The 17695-nt window shown below is 35.8% G+C and overlaps 1 protein-coding gene across 2 annotated transcripts in view; it reads right to left on the bottom strand.

Moving 5' to 3' along the window:
* LRP1B (LDL receptor related protein 1B) overlaps window positions 1–17695 on the bottom strand; it is a 1938417-nt gene that overhangs the window by 838707 nt on the left and 1082015 nt on the right. For both annotated transcript variants that reach the window (XM_058434432.1, XM_032145942.2), the window contains exons 8-10: window positions 10451–10673; window positions 6960–7131; window positions 3205–3348 (exon numbers count right to left, since the gene is read on the bottom strand). In XM_058434432.1, coding sequence (XP_058290415.1) covers window positions 3205–3348; window positions 6960–7131; window positions 10451–10673 — 539 coding nt within the window. The remainder of the gene's footprint in view (window positions 1–3204; window positions 3349–6959; window positions 7132–10450; window positions 10674–17695) is intronic.

Below are 17695 nucleotides of genomic sequence, written 5' to 3'. Positions count from 1 at the left end.
GCATTTCTTTTAAAATAATACTTTATATTGTTTTAAAGTATATTGATACATTTGAAAATCATTAACATTTCTAAGTATTTTCTATCAACATTAGATACATATATACTTTTACATTTTTCAAAAATTGGGATCTTCTATATAAATTCTTTTAACTGTAATGACTTTTTGTCAAGCCATTAAAAAGTCTTCAAAAACATTTCTTTCAATGGCAGTGTCATAATTCCTCCTAGAGAAGCAACATAATGTAGTCAGCTGCTTACCTATTGTTGGATAGCTATATTGTTTCTGAGTTGCTGTTATAAATACATTTAATTTCCTTAATCAAAATAAAGTAGGATTACTTGTTAAATGCTGTTGTCAGTTTTATGATCATTATATTTATTAGCAAATGTCTTACCAATTGTGATATCAATTTCTAATTAATTAGCAATACATAGGAATCCTGGTTTTACAGCACCCATTTTGCTAATATCTCAGCTTATTGCAAACTATGCTTCCTGGGCTCAAGCTATCCTCCTACTTCACTCTTCCAAGTAGCTGGGTCTACAGGAGTGTGTCACCATGCCTGTCTAATTTTTGTAGTTTTTTTAGAGACTAGGTTTTGCAATGTTGCCCAGGCTCTTATTGAAATCCTGGGCTCAAGTGATCCACCTGACTCAGCCTCCCAAAGTGCTGAAATCAGAGGCCTGAGCCACAACACTCGCCCTTGTTGTTGCTTCTAAGGGATGTCTTAATTGGTAATTGATAAATCTAGTACTTCATTGATGTAATATGTGTGATTGTTTGTGTGTGTATGTAGGTATGTATGTTTTAGATAAGAATGGTAATGATTTGCCCCATTATTTTCTTTGGTCATTTCCTAGGTATTCTTTAATACCTACTTAAGTTTCTTCTAGTGTGTCTTCTTGTACTATACACAATTGAATACTAAAAAATACATTTCACAGACACTCATATAGCCAAGGGTAGTGGATTTCATTTGACTACCTAAAATCAGATATGCTAGCTCAAGTTTAGAACACGGAAGTGAGGCAAAGGTCCCCTTTTTGCTGCTTCCGCTGGTATGAATCTAATGGAGACATTGAATTTTTCCACAGCAGTCTTCTTCCATTCTATATCAAGAGGTGAGGAACAGGGTGTCTCTCCTCTCCTCCTCTTTTTTTTTTTTTTTTTTTTTTTTTTTTTTTTTTTTTTTTTTTTTTTGAGACGGAGTCTTGCTCTGTCGCCCAGGCTGGAGTGCAGTGGCGCGATCTCGGCTCACTGCAACCTCCGCCTCCCGGGTTCACGCCATTCTCCTGCCTCAGCCTCTCCGAGTAGCTGGGACTACAGGCGCCCGCCACCACGCCCGGCTAATTTTTTGTATTTTTGGTAGAGATGGGGTTTCACCGTGGTCTCGATCTCCTGACCTCGTGATCCGCCCGCCTCGGCCTCCCAAAGTGCTGGGATTACAAGCGTGAGCCACCGCGCCCGGCCCTCCTCCTCTTTTTTATTTTTTGCCAGTTAGGGACTATCAGATGTGACTTAACTCTGCATCTGATAGTTGTGGGGCAAGCTTTCTAATCCCTGGATCTCAGCTAAATGGTATGTTTTTAAAGTTAACTTTTTCATTTGTGGCTTTCTGATGCTCTAGATTCTGAGCATGGTAGATGTTCCAGCTTTAAGCCAGGTTGGTTTAATGGTGTTTGGGGGAATGTTCCAAAGACCCAGTCTAGAAGCTACTGGTCCAGGTTTTTAAATGATTTTGTAGGCACCTATTTGCATTAAATCTCTTGTTGCTTCAAATAGCTGGAATTGTTTCTGATGAGTATTAATGTACTCCGGGTGATGTACTACATTAGGGACGATCGAATAATATGCAATTCTGATCTTATGTTTTTCCTCCAATGTGTGTATGTATGTATGCACATATGCATGTGTGTATATATGTGTGTGTGTGTGTGTGTGTGTGTGTGTGTGTGTGTGTGTGATTATATTTCCCAAGTGGCATCCAGATCAATTTTAAAATCACACACTACATAGACACACATGCACCCACACACAAAACTTCTTTTATCATGAGGCTTCAAACTCAGTACCCTCAATTATCCAGAAGGCCGAGAAACATGAGACCTGTTACCTTCACATTCCCAGCATTTAATACAAAATCAGGAATACAAATCAAAAATGTAAACAAAGTACAAAAATGCATACATTTTAACATAGTTCAGCCTCTTTGATTCTTCATTTTAAACTATATATCCTATTAGTAGCTCTAACCATTTAGACTTCAAATTCTAACATACTTAGTGATCTAATTTCACAGTCCTCAGTAAGCACATGACCAGAGGGTGGCAGAGATGACAGGATTGTGACCAGAGAGAGAGGACTGACAGAAATAAAAAGGTGTCACTATGACAAAGGTAAAGACAAACTGGACACTGTAAAAAGCAGTCATCATAAAATTAAAAATAATGGTGTTTGCGGAACATTTGAAGACCAACAGTCCCCACTAGGATCACTTCAATCAGGGCCGTTCTACTATATCTGACTATCCAGACCCCAGGAAAAGACCTTAACTAATTATTGTGCAAAATATTAAGTTATAAACGTCATTTTTAAAATCCTTTTTACCATATTTAAAATAAATTATTCTCGCCTATTTTAAAAATAAAACAAAGATATATCTAAGAGATTAGAAAACTTTTTGATAAAATCGTGAAATGTTTGATCTCTAATTAGTATAGCTTCAGCTACCTGAAAAATTAAATCATGAAAAATTAAATCATGGAGTGAATTCACTCCCCAGTGATGCTGGATAAAATGAAGCCTGACTATACATGGATTTCTGTTGAAACAAGCAACACGCCTATTATGAGGAGTATCACATTGGTTCAAATAAGAGGAAATCTGATCAACTAATCATTCCAGCTCATTAGCTCAAATACATTCTTTAGGGAATTAAAGGAAGCATCTTTCTAAAAATCTTCCTCAACATGTGTTTCCCTAAAATCAATAAATTTAGTGACTCTACAGCCTGGTTAGTTTCTCATTCATATTACCACAAAAGAAAAATACTTATTTTGAGAAAAATGGACAGTATATATTTGCAGGCAGACTTCACCTGCTGAAGTCTCATGTTATGACTAATGTTGATGCTGCTAATTAATACTTCAATCCTATTCTAAAGGGGTAGCTGCTGGCAAATGTTTTATTTTAACAACATACTTTTGCATGACCTGCCATCACTTCCCAAGTTGAAGCCAGTCCTGCAGCGACAGGTCCGAGTTTTGTAACTGCTGCTGAGTAGACAGATGTGTGAACAGCCCCCTGGCATTCCATATGGATCGACTTCACATGCATGGCTTCTGACTACAACAAATAAAAAACAGCATGCGTGAAATTCACGTTCAAAGATAAGATAACTATGTGCATCAGTATGTCAAAATTTCTATAGTGTGAAAACAGGGAATCTTAGCAAAATTTTGTATACTCAACTATTTAGCACCATAATCGAATGCAAAAGAGTGTAAACCCCATAGAAGAGGAGATAGGCATTTGACAAAATCCTCCTAAGTGAGCATTTAAAAAAACAATTCTAAGAAATAAAATGTGTTTATATTAATTTAAACTCTTCACCGGTGAGCAAAATAAAAGTAACGTGACTTTTTTTGTACATGCTTCTTATCCTTTTTAAAAATACCAATTTCTAAAATGCATACAAAGATCCATAAAAATAATCCCAGTTTACGCAGTTAAGCAGAGAAAAGATTTCCTTTGAAACAATTCATCATATGGGCAACCAAACTAGAGGAAATGTGATTCAGTGATTATCTCTACACTGTTGAGAAGTGCTGAGGCAAAACATTTTTTAAATTTTTAAGTCTATTGTCATTTTGAGACTCTTACCACAAAATATGTGTGTGTGTGTGTGTGTGTGTGTGTGTGTGTAGTTGTCAAATGGTAGAGACTGAGTATATGTACAGAAATTGAGGCGTAGAAGAATATTTTGTGAGCATAAAAGCTACTAAAGGAAAAAGGTAAGAAAAGTACTATATGGAGAGGAGAAAAGAAAGATGGATCAAAGTGAAAAGAAATAATAGGAATAATATGAGTAAGATTTTATGTATTATTGTAATTATGTTTCTTTTAGATCACCCACTTGTTTGAAATGGTGATGAATACCGTGGCAGTATTCTCTTCATAATAAAACTAATATGCTTTTAAAAATTATGCCTATTATCTTTGTAGTCTTCATTCTCTAAGTGGGAAGATGAGGGAAATGCAATTTTTACTATTTTTTCCCTGCCAAGAATGTTATTGTTATTTTCCAACCTGACTCCACTTATATAATAGATCCATCTCCTCTCAACTAATCGCCAACTCTCCACTTTCTCTTATCATCACTTTTGCTTTTTCCATTGGATCATGCCCATCAACATGCAAATATACCATTATTTCTACATCTCATCAAAAATCTTTTAACCCAAATTCCCACAACAATCCTTCCTTCAACTAGCTCTCCATTTCTCTGCTCTAGCTTACATCCACACTATGCAAAGTTACCAATGATCGTTTTCTACGATTCTTTTACTTCTTCTCTCTCTCAAACCCATTCTACTCATATATTCACTTAATCCTGAAACTGCCCTTGTCAGATCCCAGTGAGCTTCATGCTGCTAAATCCGATGGTCTTTGGATTTAAGAAGCTTCATCTCAGTCTCTTCTTTTGTTTTTTCCTATTCTTTTTGGCTTATTGCTGGAGCATACCAGTGTCCGTTATTTGGAATGCTTATTTCTCCATTTATAATTACTGCCTTGGTGTTCACATCCATAGGCATGGCTTTAAATGTCACCTGTCTGCCAATGACTCCCAAATTGGTATCTCAAGCCTGGACTTCCCCCTTCAACTCCAGAGTTGTATATTTAACTATCCCCTTGATATTTTCACTTTAATTTATAATAAACATTTAAAGTAACTTATGAAAATTAAATTTACTATCTTTGTCCTAACCTCACTCCATGCTTAGTTTCCCCATCTAAAAAATAACTAAATTATTCCAACTTCTCTAGCTAGACCATTGTCTTATTTATACTCCACATTTAATGTATCAGAAAATCCTATCGGCTCTATAATTGCCTATATTCTGAATTTCACTACTTCTTCCCACTTTCACTGCTGCCATCTTGATCCAATCCACCATCGTCTGTAACCTGCCAACCTTCTACTCCCTACTACCTATTATCAACAGAGTAGCCACATTGGTTCTTTAAAAATATCAGTCATACCGTGAGATTTTTCTGTTTAATGCTTTCTAAGGACTTCCCATCTCACTAAAAGTATAAGCAAAAGTTTTTTATAGTAGTCTACAGAGCCCTACTTTTTGTGGTCCTCCTTTGCTTCTCCAGCCTCATTTCCTGCTTCTCTTTTCCTCGTTTGGTCTGCTTTAGACACACAGGTATTCTTGCCACTCCTTGAACAGTCTAGACATGTTCTTTCCTCATGGCTTTTGTGCTTGTTCATCCCACCACCTGCAATGTTGTTGCCCAGATATCTCTGATATAGTTTGGCTGTGTCCCCACCCAAATCTCATCTTGAATTCCCACGTGTTGTGGGGGGGACCCAGTAGGAGGTAAATGAATCATGGGGGCAGGTCTTTCCCATGCTATTCTTATGATAGCAAATAAGTCTCATGAGATCTGCTGGTTTTAAAAAGGGGGGTTTCCCTGCACAAGCTCTCTGTCTGCTACCATCCACGTAAGATGTGACTTGCTCCTGCTTTCCTTCTGCCACGATTGTGAGGCTTCCCCAGCCATGTGGAACTGTAAGTCCAATTAAACCTCTTTCTTTTGTAAATTGCCCAGTCTTGGGTCAGTCTTTATCAGCAGCATGAAAACCGATTAATACAATCCCCATGCCTTTCTCCTTCAAATACCTCAAGTCATCATTCAATGTCATCTTTTCAATGGAATTTCTTCTGACTATTCCATATAAAATTGAACACTGCTCCCATTTCTGACACTCTTTATCCACCTTACCTTGTTTATTTTCTCTATAGCACTTATTACCTTCTAATGTAATACATAATTTACTTAGTTATTTTTTATTATAGCTTCTCCACTGGAGTGCAAACTCATAAAGGCAAGACTATTTTGTCTGTATTATTCACTGCTGTATTCACAGTATACATAGAATAGTTCCTGGAACATAGTAGATTGTCCATGAAAAATTAATGAATGAATAAGTCCTAATATTAAACTCTAATAAGGCTATCTACAGAATTTTAAATTTCAATCTGTTGTAAACATATTTGTGACAATGTACAGCCATGACTAGATATATGTTAATGCTTAGATAATTCTATACTAGTTTTAATTTGAAATATAAAATATAGTAAAAATTTTTGCTGGTGGTTTTTTATATTTTCTTTTTTTATATATGACTGAACCTAAATTGTATTGATGAACAGCATCACTAATCTCCTGTAGAAACAACTGGTTTGTCTTTTGGAGAAAAACTGCAGCCTTCTCATTGAAAATTACTTTTTAATGAATATGTGTTAAAGAACAATTGGAATGTTAAGTTAGGAGAGCCCAGTAACTATAATAAACACTGGACAGATACTTCAAGGCAGTCACCTGGTTTTAAATTTGTCTACCAAAATGATATTTAAAAAGAAAAAAATAATACCTTTAGCATCTGGGTTTCCCGTCTACATTCATCACGACTGAAATCCCCTTCCTGAATCTAAATCTAGCTATCATTTCAATTCTATCACAGAAACAATTCACTAGAAACTGAACAATCTGTCATTTAGACTTGTGACGGGAGCTCTATTCCATTTAACAAGCAGACATGCCCACTTTTGCTGTCAAAGCAGAGAATTTATGACTCACTCACTTCAACACCATAGAAAAGCACAAGGACTATATCCCCATTCAATCTACCATTAGGAAGGTTATAAAGAAGCTTTCCCACTTACCTGTTGGTTGAGTTCTTTTTTGATAAATTCGGATTCCCCGAGCATTCTCAATTTTAATTAATGAGTGAATATCAGTCCCATTAAATCGGTTTATCCTTATGATATTGTAGTTATCAGAATTGGTTGCATACAGATAATCTTCAAACACAGTTATACCATAAAGATGTCTGACCTATAAAAAGGGCAAAACATAACTATGATTTTTAATTATGTAGCTTCCAATTTGAAAGAAAAGCTGATTGCTATTTACTAGTATGGAAAATGGCCACAGCAGGAGAACTACAAGGATGTTATTTACTTTTTCTCAAGGAGTTCAACATTTCCCGAATTAAAACTTTTTTTCTGGAGAAGAAAACGTTATGTGGTAGTGTTTAAAACAGTTCCAAATGTAGGAAGAGAACTGTATTCATATGACATTAAGAGAGCATATTTAGTAGTTATTTTTCAAAGGCTTGTGAGAGCAAGACTTTCAAGCATATTCAATAATATGCCTATGACACCGTTATACATAATTTGAGATATTTTAAGGGCTACTTGTTTATATAATAATGGATATGTAGAAGCTGCAAAAACATAGCTCTGCCTGTGAAAAGACTAATGAGAAAGCACCTCCGAAGATTTGTTTTATAAATTCAAAATCCAGCTTTTTGGTCCCAAGCTATGTTTAGACTACCACTTGCTCCAGCACAGAAAGTAATATCTAAAGAAATCACATATTTGCAATCATTGTAAATAAATGTCAACATTTCACTCAGAAATTTCATTATTTCTAAAGCCAATTTATCATAGGAAATAGAACTGTTTCTTTTGAGAATTATGATGTTTATTGCTATCCATATACTAACAGTCCAGCTCTTCTCTTTGGCAAAGGTCTTAGAGTTGGTGGGGAGGAATGGATATCTTGAACTTAGAAAGTCTTCCCCTGGAGCAAAAGGAGGAATACATGTACTGATTTTCTGAATAAAAGGCACATGCTAGGCATGTTGCCTTTGGCTACTGCTTTACTTAATTTAAAATGGTTCTGTTCCAGGGTAAAGTGAAGTTGCCATTTGATTTGCTGTAGAGATTTTGTTGAAAAAGCATCTGTCACTACTTTTGGCATTATTATTATTATTATTTTTTTTTTTTTTGAGACGGAGTCTCGCTCTGTCGCCCAGGCTGGAGTGCGGTGGCGCAATCTCGGCTCACTGCAAGCTCTGCCTCCCGGGTTCACGCCATTCTCCTGCCTCAGCCTCTCCGAGTAGCTGGGACTACAAGCGCCCACCACCACGCCCAGCTAATTTTTTTGTATTTTTTAGTAGAGACGGGGTTTCACCGTGGTCTCGATCTCCTGACCTCGTGATCCGCCCGCCTCAGCCTCCCAAAGTGCTGGGATTACAAGCGTGAGCCACCGCGCCCGGCTTACTTTTGGCATCATACTGCATACTTTTAATACACAGATTTGCAGTTAAGAGAATTTGAAAAAGTATGTGTGGTTTGATTATAAAAATACTTATAGAACAAAATCACAAAATGTTCTATTTTAACCAGAAAATCTTGCCAGTTCTATAGTTTAAACAAAAACATTTGATTTATCTTTTTAGCATATATGACTCATTACTTCTATTTCTGGTCTTCTTGTATGAGATGTGACTAAAAAAAGACTGGCTTTACATGTTGTTTTTGGGTTTTATCTCATTTCTTCATGCTTAGGTTGGACATAAAATACAAGAATTACTAGGGAGAACTATTCCATGTTATAGTCCGAATAGTTCTTTTGTATGTACATGTTATTCCACAGTATGGGCCTGTGCTGTATTTATGTGTGGGTCCAGGCATGTGTGTATTTACTAATATCATTTTCCACCCAGCTGACATCAAATTTACTAAAAATATCTATGGCCCCATTTTGACGTGGGTAATATTTTTGTCCTACAAAAATTATAAGCAAGCTCAAGACTCTTCCCTTGCCATTAGTCTCATGCATGTTTTGCTCAAAGTTTGGGGCCATCAACCAAGGAGGCTGTGGTGATGGGATATCAACATTGTTGTCACATGACTGCCAATTCATAACCCAGGAGAAAAAGCCTGCTACATAAAGAGGCAATCGGTCAAGGTGGAAAATCTGTTCATCCAGTAAAGATAAAATTCACTCACTACCTCCCTATCTTCCTTCAGAAAAGATTGTTTCTCCTAAAATAAGCGCCTCTGCTAATTACTCCCTAGGCAGAGGTAGGAGAAGCCTGGAGCAGTAGGTAAACCATTTTGCCTTCAGCCCCAGTACTTCAAAAACTGTATCTATGTTGGATTATTTAGTGGCAGACTTAGCATATGTTTAAGGAACAAGCAAAATATAGGCAATAGACATGGGGAAAAAAGAATAAACATTTCAGGCTTTCAAAACTTTTTAAAGTAGTCATGAAAAAATTTATTTGAACTCCCTATCTTCGTAACAAGGTTTAATTTTTTAATTGCAAATAAGTAAAGAGAAAGACCATGATAATCAACTCAGATATCAGGTCCTCTAAGGTTGTAACTAAGAGCTTTGAAAGGAATCAAGATTTTGGGGGCAGTTGAAGGTGAGAGAGAAAGCACTGGCCCACCTTTAACATTGACCCGCTTTCCGCGCCCCCCCCCCCCCCACCCCAAACAGATTAGTGCATCTCTTTATCTGTCAAGGAAGGAGAAAGGATTTCATTTTAAAAGCTGATTAGAAAGTAAAAGTAACTTTAGAGGATAATTACAGAATATACCTGTCTTGCATTGCAAAATAATCCAAAGAGATTCACGTATTTCAGCTCCATAGACTAAGCATCTCACATAAAATAAGTGCAATCAGTGAGAGAAAATCAGATTTTTAAATGTATTATAGTAAATAAGGCTGATTTCTACTTAGAGTTCTCTTTTAGGCATTCACTGAGTGTTGTTTGCAAAACGTTGTAATTCAGCAAAGTAAAAAGTAACACATTTAGGAAGAATTTTGACCTTCGTGACTTTCACAGAATTCTCTTTTTAGGAAGTACTTGAATACATCAGAAGTCAAAATTTAATCGAACTTGTTATAATAAAGGTACTTTTGGGAACAGGCATTTGTTTTTGTTAGCAAAATATCTCCAGTGCCACATGGGACAGATGATAGTTCAGCTCCTCATGAATGAACTACTTAAATTAGTTTTTAGTAAATAGGCCATAACATCTGACCTATTTTAATACTTGCCTTTCTTGCTAATATAGCATTTTTGTCTTTGTTGTTTTTTTTTGTTTATTTGTTTTCTCTGTTTTTAATAGAAAGGAGGAAGAGCAAGAGAGGCATCTCCAATTTTGTGGAAATATCACAACATCACTGTGAAAAGAACATCCTCCAATATAGGAAATATACTGTAATTTTTATGACTCCCCTTGCAGCTCGACTTTACAAGAAATTTTCAGTATTGCAAATTTTGGTATTCTTTTTAGTATTATTCCTTTCATTTTATGACCCTAGGAGCATTTTCTAACAAAATGGTACTTACTTGTCTGCCTTGAATGACAGAGTGTCTATTTTTTCCTTGATAGTCCACTACTCCCACATAGTCCAAGTAAAGATCTACCCAGTAAACCAATTTGTTGACTAGGTCTAGTGCCAGTGCAGCTGGCTGCTCTGTCTTTGAATCAATTATCCTTGTTCTGTTCATCCCATCCATGTCACATCTCTCCACTTTGGCGACATTCCCGTAGTCAGTAAAGAAAAGTTTTCTGTTGAAAGAAAACTAAATGTTAAAGGGGAGGGTGGGGGAGGGAAGCGTATTTGAAGAAGCCATCTGTAAAAAACAGAATTTTTTCTTCTAATTTATTTCAGTGATTACATCTGTTGGCTTCCCATAACCATTTCCACATAATACCACTCATAAACAGAGAAATCTGCTAATGAATATTGCAGGGCATAAGGGAGCAGTTTAACCAACAACTGTAAAATTTCCCCAAAACGAATGATTATAGTGGGTTTATTTTTGTATTATCAGAAATGTTTCTTTAAGCCTCACAGAGCTAAGGCACATCAACCGCATTCAGTGTAAGCTTCAGAAGTGAGCCAAGTCACTAGGCCGGGGCATGTGAGCTATCAGCCTTTATCTTCAACCTGCCTTTCAAATTGCCTGGTAATGTTTGTCTCCTATAAAAGTTATTATGTGGAGCTCAATGATGCTATGAGTGGTGGAGAATAGCAAACCTGGAATGGAATTAAGCAGACGGAAAAGCAAAGGTGCTGTTTGTAGCAACAGAAATAAAACATAAATAATCAATTCCCCACCGAAACTTACCCCAAATTCTCCCAAATATTCCCAAATCACAAAATTGTATTTAAAAAGTGTAGGTCATTTCTTCTCATTTTTTCTTAAGATTTATTTTGGAGAAAAGGCTGAAAAGTAATGTTGACCTCTGAGACAACAAATTCTTTCATGCAGTGCTAATGGTGTCTGTCAAAGTTTAAAATGTAACTTCAACACTTCAGTATCTGATATTTGATTAGTATTCACTATGTTTAGTAAACACAAATCAATTTTAATTAACCTGACAATATTTAACAAGATTACCCACTCATGAGACTAAATTACATTTGTAAATAGAAGACCATCTTGCCTTGACTGAAATACAATCTCAAGAATAATCCGATTTACAGTGACTGAGCAATATTAAGATTACCTAGAGTATAAAATATTTGATTTTACAAACTTGGCGAATTAGTTTTTAGTTACTTTTCTCAACATACTTACATTATCTAACAGTATGGGGTATCTTTAAAGCTTAAACATATTATTTAAACTTTAATTTTAATTTAGTTCTCTCTGCTGTGGGAGACACTGACTAATTTTTAAACATTAGTGCATACTCTTTGTAATAGTACAAGCTAGATTTTATTATAAGTATATATTTCGCCAAATGTTCTTGAAAGATCAGTTTATCATAAGTTAAAAATGATTTTTTCAAGTGATGTTTATTTAGGTGAAGGTCTTTCTAGTCTAGTGAAGAATAAATAAAGGGCACATCCTGCAGTCTCATTGTCATGCTAAATGACCAAATCACTGCTTGGCATGCACGCGTTCCCTCTCCCCTTCCATCTCTCTCTCTCTTCCTGCTTCCATCCTGCATCTCTGTTTTCCTCACTTATAAATCAATTTGTTCATAGTTACTCTGTTTCTATAAGGAGTACCCAGTTTCACTCTTTCTTACTGTAGAACAGTGTTCATTATTCTTGCTACATGAAACTTTTTCTCTTAATGCCTCTCCTTTTATATTTTTTATTTTTTCACTGGTTCATTCCACAGAGGTGAAGATGAGTTGGTGTGCAGGTGGTTTGACTTTGGCCATGGAGAAATGAAGGTTCTGGCTATCATGTGACATGTAGAGACTACGTTTAGATAGCATTATGAAGCAGGCAATTGCAACTGTTTACATGGTACTTAAGGGGAGAGGTGAGTCTGAAGATGAAGCCTTCTCTAAAGTCATCTTGAGATGACTTAACTGAATGAGATCCCCTGACCCTTGAAAAAAAAAGAGGAGTCTCAAGACAAGAACCTTGGAGGAATGCTATTAGAGAAATAAGAGTAAAGGAGGTCAGAAGTCAGCGGTAACACGGATGTTCATAGACATCTAAAAAAGAAAATTTTCAGAATAAAAAATTGAGTGGCTGACTGGGTCAATCACTTTACAAAGCAAAAAAAGAAGAACACAGATTAAGAAAATGTCACTGAATCTGATATTCAGTAAAATACTAGTAATTTTTGCCACTTGTGTTTGGGAAGTTTAGTTATAGAGGAATAGTACAAACCAGGTGATGATGAAGGAGTTCAGAAAATGTTAAGTTATTCATTCAAGAAATTTTTCATTGATTTTGACCTTCTATTGCAAGAATGATGTAATTGATTCTCATATTTTTTTCTAAATCATAAAACGGATTGAGATAACTCTCTAAGTTTCTGCCAAGCATGAAAAAAAGCACATGTAAACATATGACTGATCAAAATTGAACCTTCTCAGACTTTAGATTCCTGACTATGATGAGCTCTGTTCACTTTTGATTGAAATGCAAAAAATCAAAGAGTTCTAAAAAATAATAGCAACGTGACCATAAAGTCACAAATATTGAGTACCTATAGTCACATGACGATATAAATGTTTATTTGTGTGCTTGTTTTTAGCAGTGTTTAATTTTAGCTTAAAATTTCCTGTTAGAGAGAAAAGTTTCATTCCTAGGGCATTCTTTCATGGAGGCATGGCTGTATTACAATTGGCAAACACAAGCTAACATTTTTGAATATTTAAAATTCAACTATGTCATTTGTAATATAAATGTTGTTGGGTTAAAAATCACTCTCTTCTGCTCTATAAAATATTTTTCCAAATCACAGACAAGTAAATGGTGCTCTGCAAACTCCACGATCCCGTGGATCCTTATGATTTCCCTGAGAGACAAAAGTACCAGATAATTTGTATTTTACAGATGAAACAGGTTCAAAGCCCTTATGGTTAGTCCTTGCCGGAGCCATAAATGTCACATCTTTTTGAAAAACTTGTTATTTGGAATTTCAAACTTACACAAAATTTTTAATTTTTAAGAATAGTAGAACGAATGCCTATACCCGTCACCTAGATTTGCCAGTTGTTGACATTTTGTTCCATTGGCTATTTTATATACTCATTGAGCCACTTCAGAGTAAACTGCGGACATCATGACTCTTTATTCCTAAACACTTCAGCATTCATCTCTTAAGAAGATTAAGAAAGACAAGGGCTTTCTCTTGTGTAACCACAGTATATCTCTCATAATCAATCCCTTTAACAATGCGTACAATGTAGTCCTTATTCAAAATTTGCCTTTTGACGGATAATGTTCTTTACAGAAAAAATTTCTGATTCAGAATCAATTCAACATGATACATTGTATTTAGTCGTCTTTTCTTGCTCAACTCCTTTAATCTTGAGCAGTTCTTCAGCTTTCCTTTATTGTTCATGATGTTAATATTTCCAAAGAGTAGACAGGGGTTGTTTTGAAGAATGTTCCAACTTGCGGTCTGTCTGATTTTTGTCCTAATGTTGTAATTAGATTATGTTATGCCTTTTGAACTGAAATGCAGTGATTTTGCACTTTATTGTTACTACCCCTAGGGCTTAGAAAGAGTGGGAAAGCCCGTGATCCACCCCCAAAATTACACCAAAAGGAATTTCAATGGTGGTTTGGAATCCCATTCATTCCACCATATTCGATGCTTTCTGAACACTTAACTCTCTTAACTTCCAGGGTCCTAGTCTCTTTTTCAGCATCTCCTCCCCCCAGGAACCAAGGGCCCCCAGTTTAGCACTCCCGCTGGAAAACTCATGGTAGGTTGTGGAGACCAGTCACAATTCAGCCCTATGCCCCATTCCCTTAGGATTGCAATATTAATACTTTTTTTTTAATCTTTCTTTGTTCTTACCTGTGTTATCAACTATTTTTTGTTATGCAGCAAAAAGGGGCATTGCTGTTCTCTTGTTCTACATTTATTTTTAAATGTCATTCTAGTTTCCACTAGCAAAATTAATATTAAAAGAAACCAAAATCCAACAACTGTCTCTATTTCTAAGATGTTTAACTATTAGCTCACAAAAGAAAACATTTCTTTCAAATTTTCAATTATTCATCCCATCCTTTATTTTCATAATGCAGCTTCTCTAGTAAATAGGGTTTTATTGTTTTGGCATCATTATCCTGTCAGATATAGGAAACTGTTTTTGTCTGACATCTTTGTGATTATATGAGCAGGGCGCCCTGTTTCACTACAGTCATATAAGTTTTATACAGTTGAGAATAGTAAGAAACTTCGAGTATTATTGGTAAACTTGCCTAACATAAATCAAAAGTCACAAAGGGAGCGCCCATGGACAGTGACAGAGCACTGTGCTTACAGAGTTATGGCACCAATCATTTCTACACTTTAAAGGAAAGCAATTGTTATACATACTGACATCTTAAAGCATGTATTTTTTTAGCTGATAAAAATAAGAATTACTTTTGCCAGTGATATCCATTTTAAATAATGCTTCTGTACTTTAACTCAAAAAAAATAAAGGAATTTAAATACATCAAAGTTCTGTCCATGTCCTTTAACTGCATAGTCAGTCCCTGTCCTTAACTCTTAAATGTTGGTTATAACTTACTGAAGGAATTTAGAAATTTTCAAAAGGATCTCAAAATGAAATGACTTATCATTCATTTTAACTTTTTTAAAAGTTAGGTTAAACAACAATATTTTTTGAAGTGAAGTTAAAAAAAAACAAGGTATTTTACATAACAAGATACAAAATGGGGACTAGCTAAGAGGGGAATAAGACATAAGAGTAGGGAGCCATATATTGCCAGATTTCAAAAATCATTGCTATGATTAGGGTCTGGCAAACCCTCCATGTTTATTAATTTATCTTAATGAAGACAACTGCTTTCCTTTTTATTTCAGGAAAATGATACATATTTTCCTCAGAAAGGTTTGCACTAGGAACTTTATATTTTTCTTGTTTTTATAATAACTTAGTGTTATCCAAATAGCATCAATAGTAATATAACCTCATTTTTATGCCATTGTACCTTGTACAAAACTTGAACAAGAAAGTAATTTTCCACATTATATAGTAATTGAGGTATATTTAGAATTAAAGTAGGAATATTAAATATTTGGCATTGCAATTCTAAAATGCAATTACAAATCTGAAAAAGTAATGAGTCTTTGAAATAAAAGGTTTAAATTCAAATTCTATTAGTTCCTGCCACTTAAAGCATGTGGATAATAAACAATTAAGCTATTTTGTCTGTCTAGCCAAGACTATTCAAGACAGTTATTTATTGATCTTTACTTGTTTGGGGATTTTGCTTTTGTTGTCTGAAAAATATCTCTTGTACTTGGTTTTCAGTTTATACATAAACACACAGAAATTAAACTTGACATATGGACTCCCACTGTAGGCTGGCTATTCTGTATTCTGGAAACATTCCCACTAGTGATTCCTCCAAAAGTGTACACGTATTGGATATGTCAGGCAATGTGGCTGACCCATTCAACGTCCTTATTTACCTAAACCTGCCCCATTTAGTGTTTCTGAGAGGGGCAGCCCTATGCGCAATAGTATAATACCATTTATCTCCTCCCTCTTCATAGATAATTAGACCAAGAAAGAATATGGGATTCAAGTGAAACCAAATCATAGGCTGAGAGGAGTCACTAGGACTCTTTCTCTCAATAATCTGAACCGCAAAGTATGGGGTCCACCTGGTGCACAGCTGCTGTAAAAAAGGTGAGGTGAACTGGTAGCATGGGAGGGTGTGAGAGAAAAAATACTGGAACCTGTGTAGGAGAGTAAAGGGGCTCTGAGAGGCAAGATGAAAGAAGCCACGTCTCCCTTGAGCAAGGGATTCTCCAGTCCCCAGGAAGTCCATCTTTACTTCCTGTCCTTAGGTCTGTGAATACAGGAGATTATTTGATTCCTCTCAGGAAAGAAATCTCTATTTATTTGAGCTAACTTTGGTAGGTTTCTATACTTGGAAGCCAAAATGCCATGACTAACCGTTCATATTATTTAACGCTCTATTTTAAGATTCAGAAAAATTGTGTTCTAAAGATTTTGAACAAGCAAACATTGAAGCGGCGTCCTTGCCTAGGATAAATACCTGGGGTTCATAGTCTCACACCAAGGGAATAGAGGACGCAGACATACAAGAAGTGGGTTTAGGAGTGGAGGTTTACTAGGCAAAGAAAGAGAAAGGAGAATAGCTCTCTCTCCTGCGAGAAAGAGGGGTGCTTGAATGGGACTTCTGGGCCACAAGAGAGTGCACAGCATTTTATAGACAGGCTTGAGGAGGCGGTGTCTGATTTACATGGGGCCCAAAGATTGGTCGGACCAGGTGTGATGTTTGCATAGTGCGAGAGGAAGCTGGCCACCTCACCCCAATTTTATTATGCAAATTGGGTCTTCGCCTGGCCAGGGTCATGTTTTCTGCTCCTGACTGCACATGTGGTTGGCAAAAAAAAAAAAAAAAAAAAAACAGGAAAGATGGTATCACCATTTTGAACATGCCTAGTGCCAGGTACCCTTTCCTATTGGCACAGTTGTCAGCATTCACCCATGCAGGCTTACAGCTTGCTTGTCTGTGTCTGCAGCTTGATTTTACAGGCTGCTCATTGTTAGAAAAGAAAATGATTTGCGGCTGCTTTTCATTAAAGGGAAAACCTTACCGAGAACTTCCTTACCCTCACTATCTGCCTAAATAATTTCTTTTTCATTCCTATATATCATTCTACTTTAGGGAATATTTCATATTAAAACTTTAACTCTAAATTAAGGACTCATTTTGTAATTTTCACAAGTAAACCTCATAACCCATTTTGGCACTGAATCAAAATGATATTCATGAAGAAATATTATTTTGGCCTAAATTGAAAACATCTTAAATCTTTTCAGTAGTCTCTAGAGAAAATATAAGGAAGAAGAACATTAATAATGAGCAGCAATTTAGAAAAATTATTTTTATCTCTTTTAAATTCAATATATTACTCAAACCACAGATTTTCAAATGTCATTCCCTAATCAAGCTAGCTGAACTCTGGCAAATACAAATGCAGGCCATCCTTATCCCCACTTCACCCCAACACTGCCTCTCATTCACCTTTTTATTATGAAAGCAAATTAGCTTTTTAGGCCTTTCTTTCAAGTTGCCTTTCATTTTCCATAATCTGAGAGCCAGGAGTTAACTC

Source organism: Hylobates moloch, unplaced genomic scaffold, assembly GCF_009828535.3.
Source record: "Hylobates moloch isolate HMO894 unplaced genomic scaffold, HMol_V3 SCAFFOLD_24, whole genome shotgun sequence".
NCBI classification, from domain to species: domain Eukaryota; kingdom Metazoa; phylum Chordata; class Mammalia; order Primates; family Hylobatidae; genus Hylobates; species Hylobates moloch.
The sequence above is the reverse complement of the archived record's forward strand: the minus strand, read 5'-3'. Positions and strand labels throughout refer to the sequence as shown.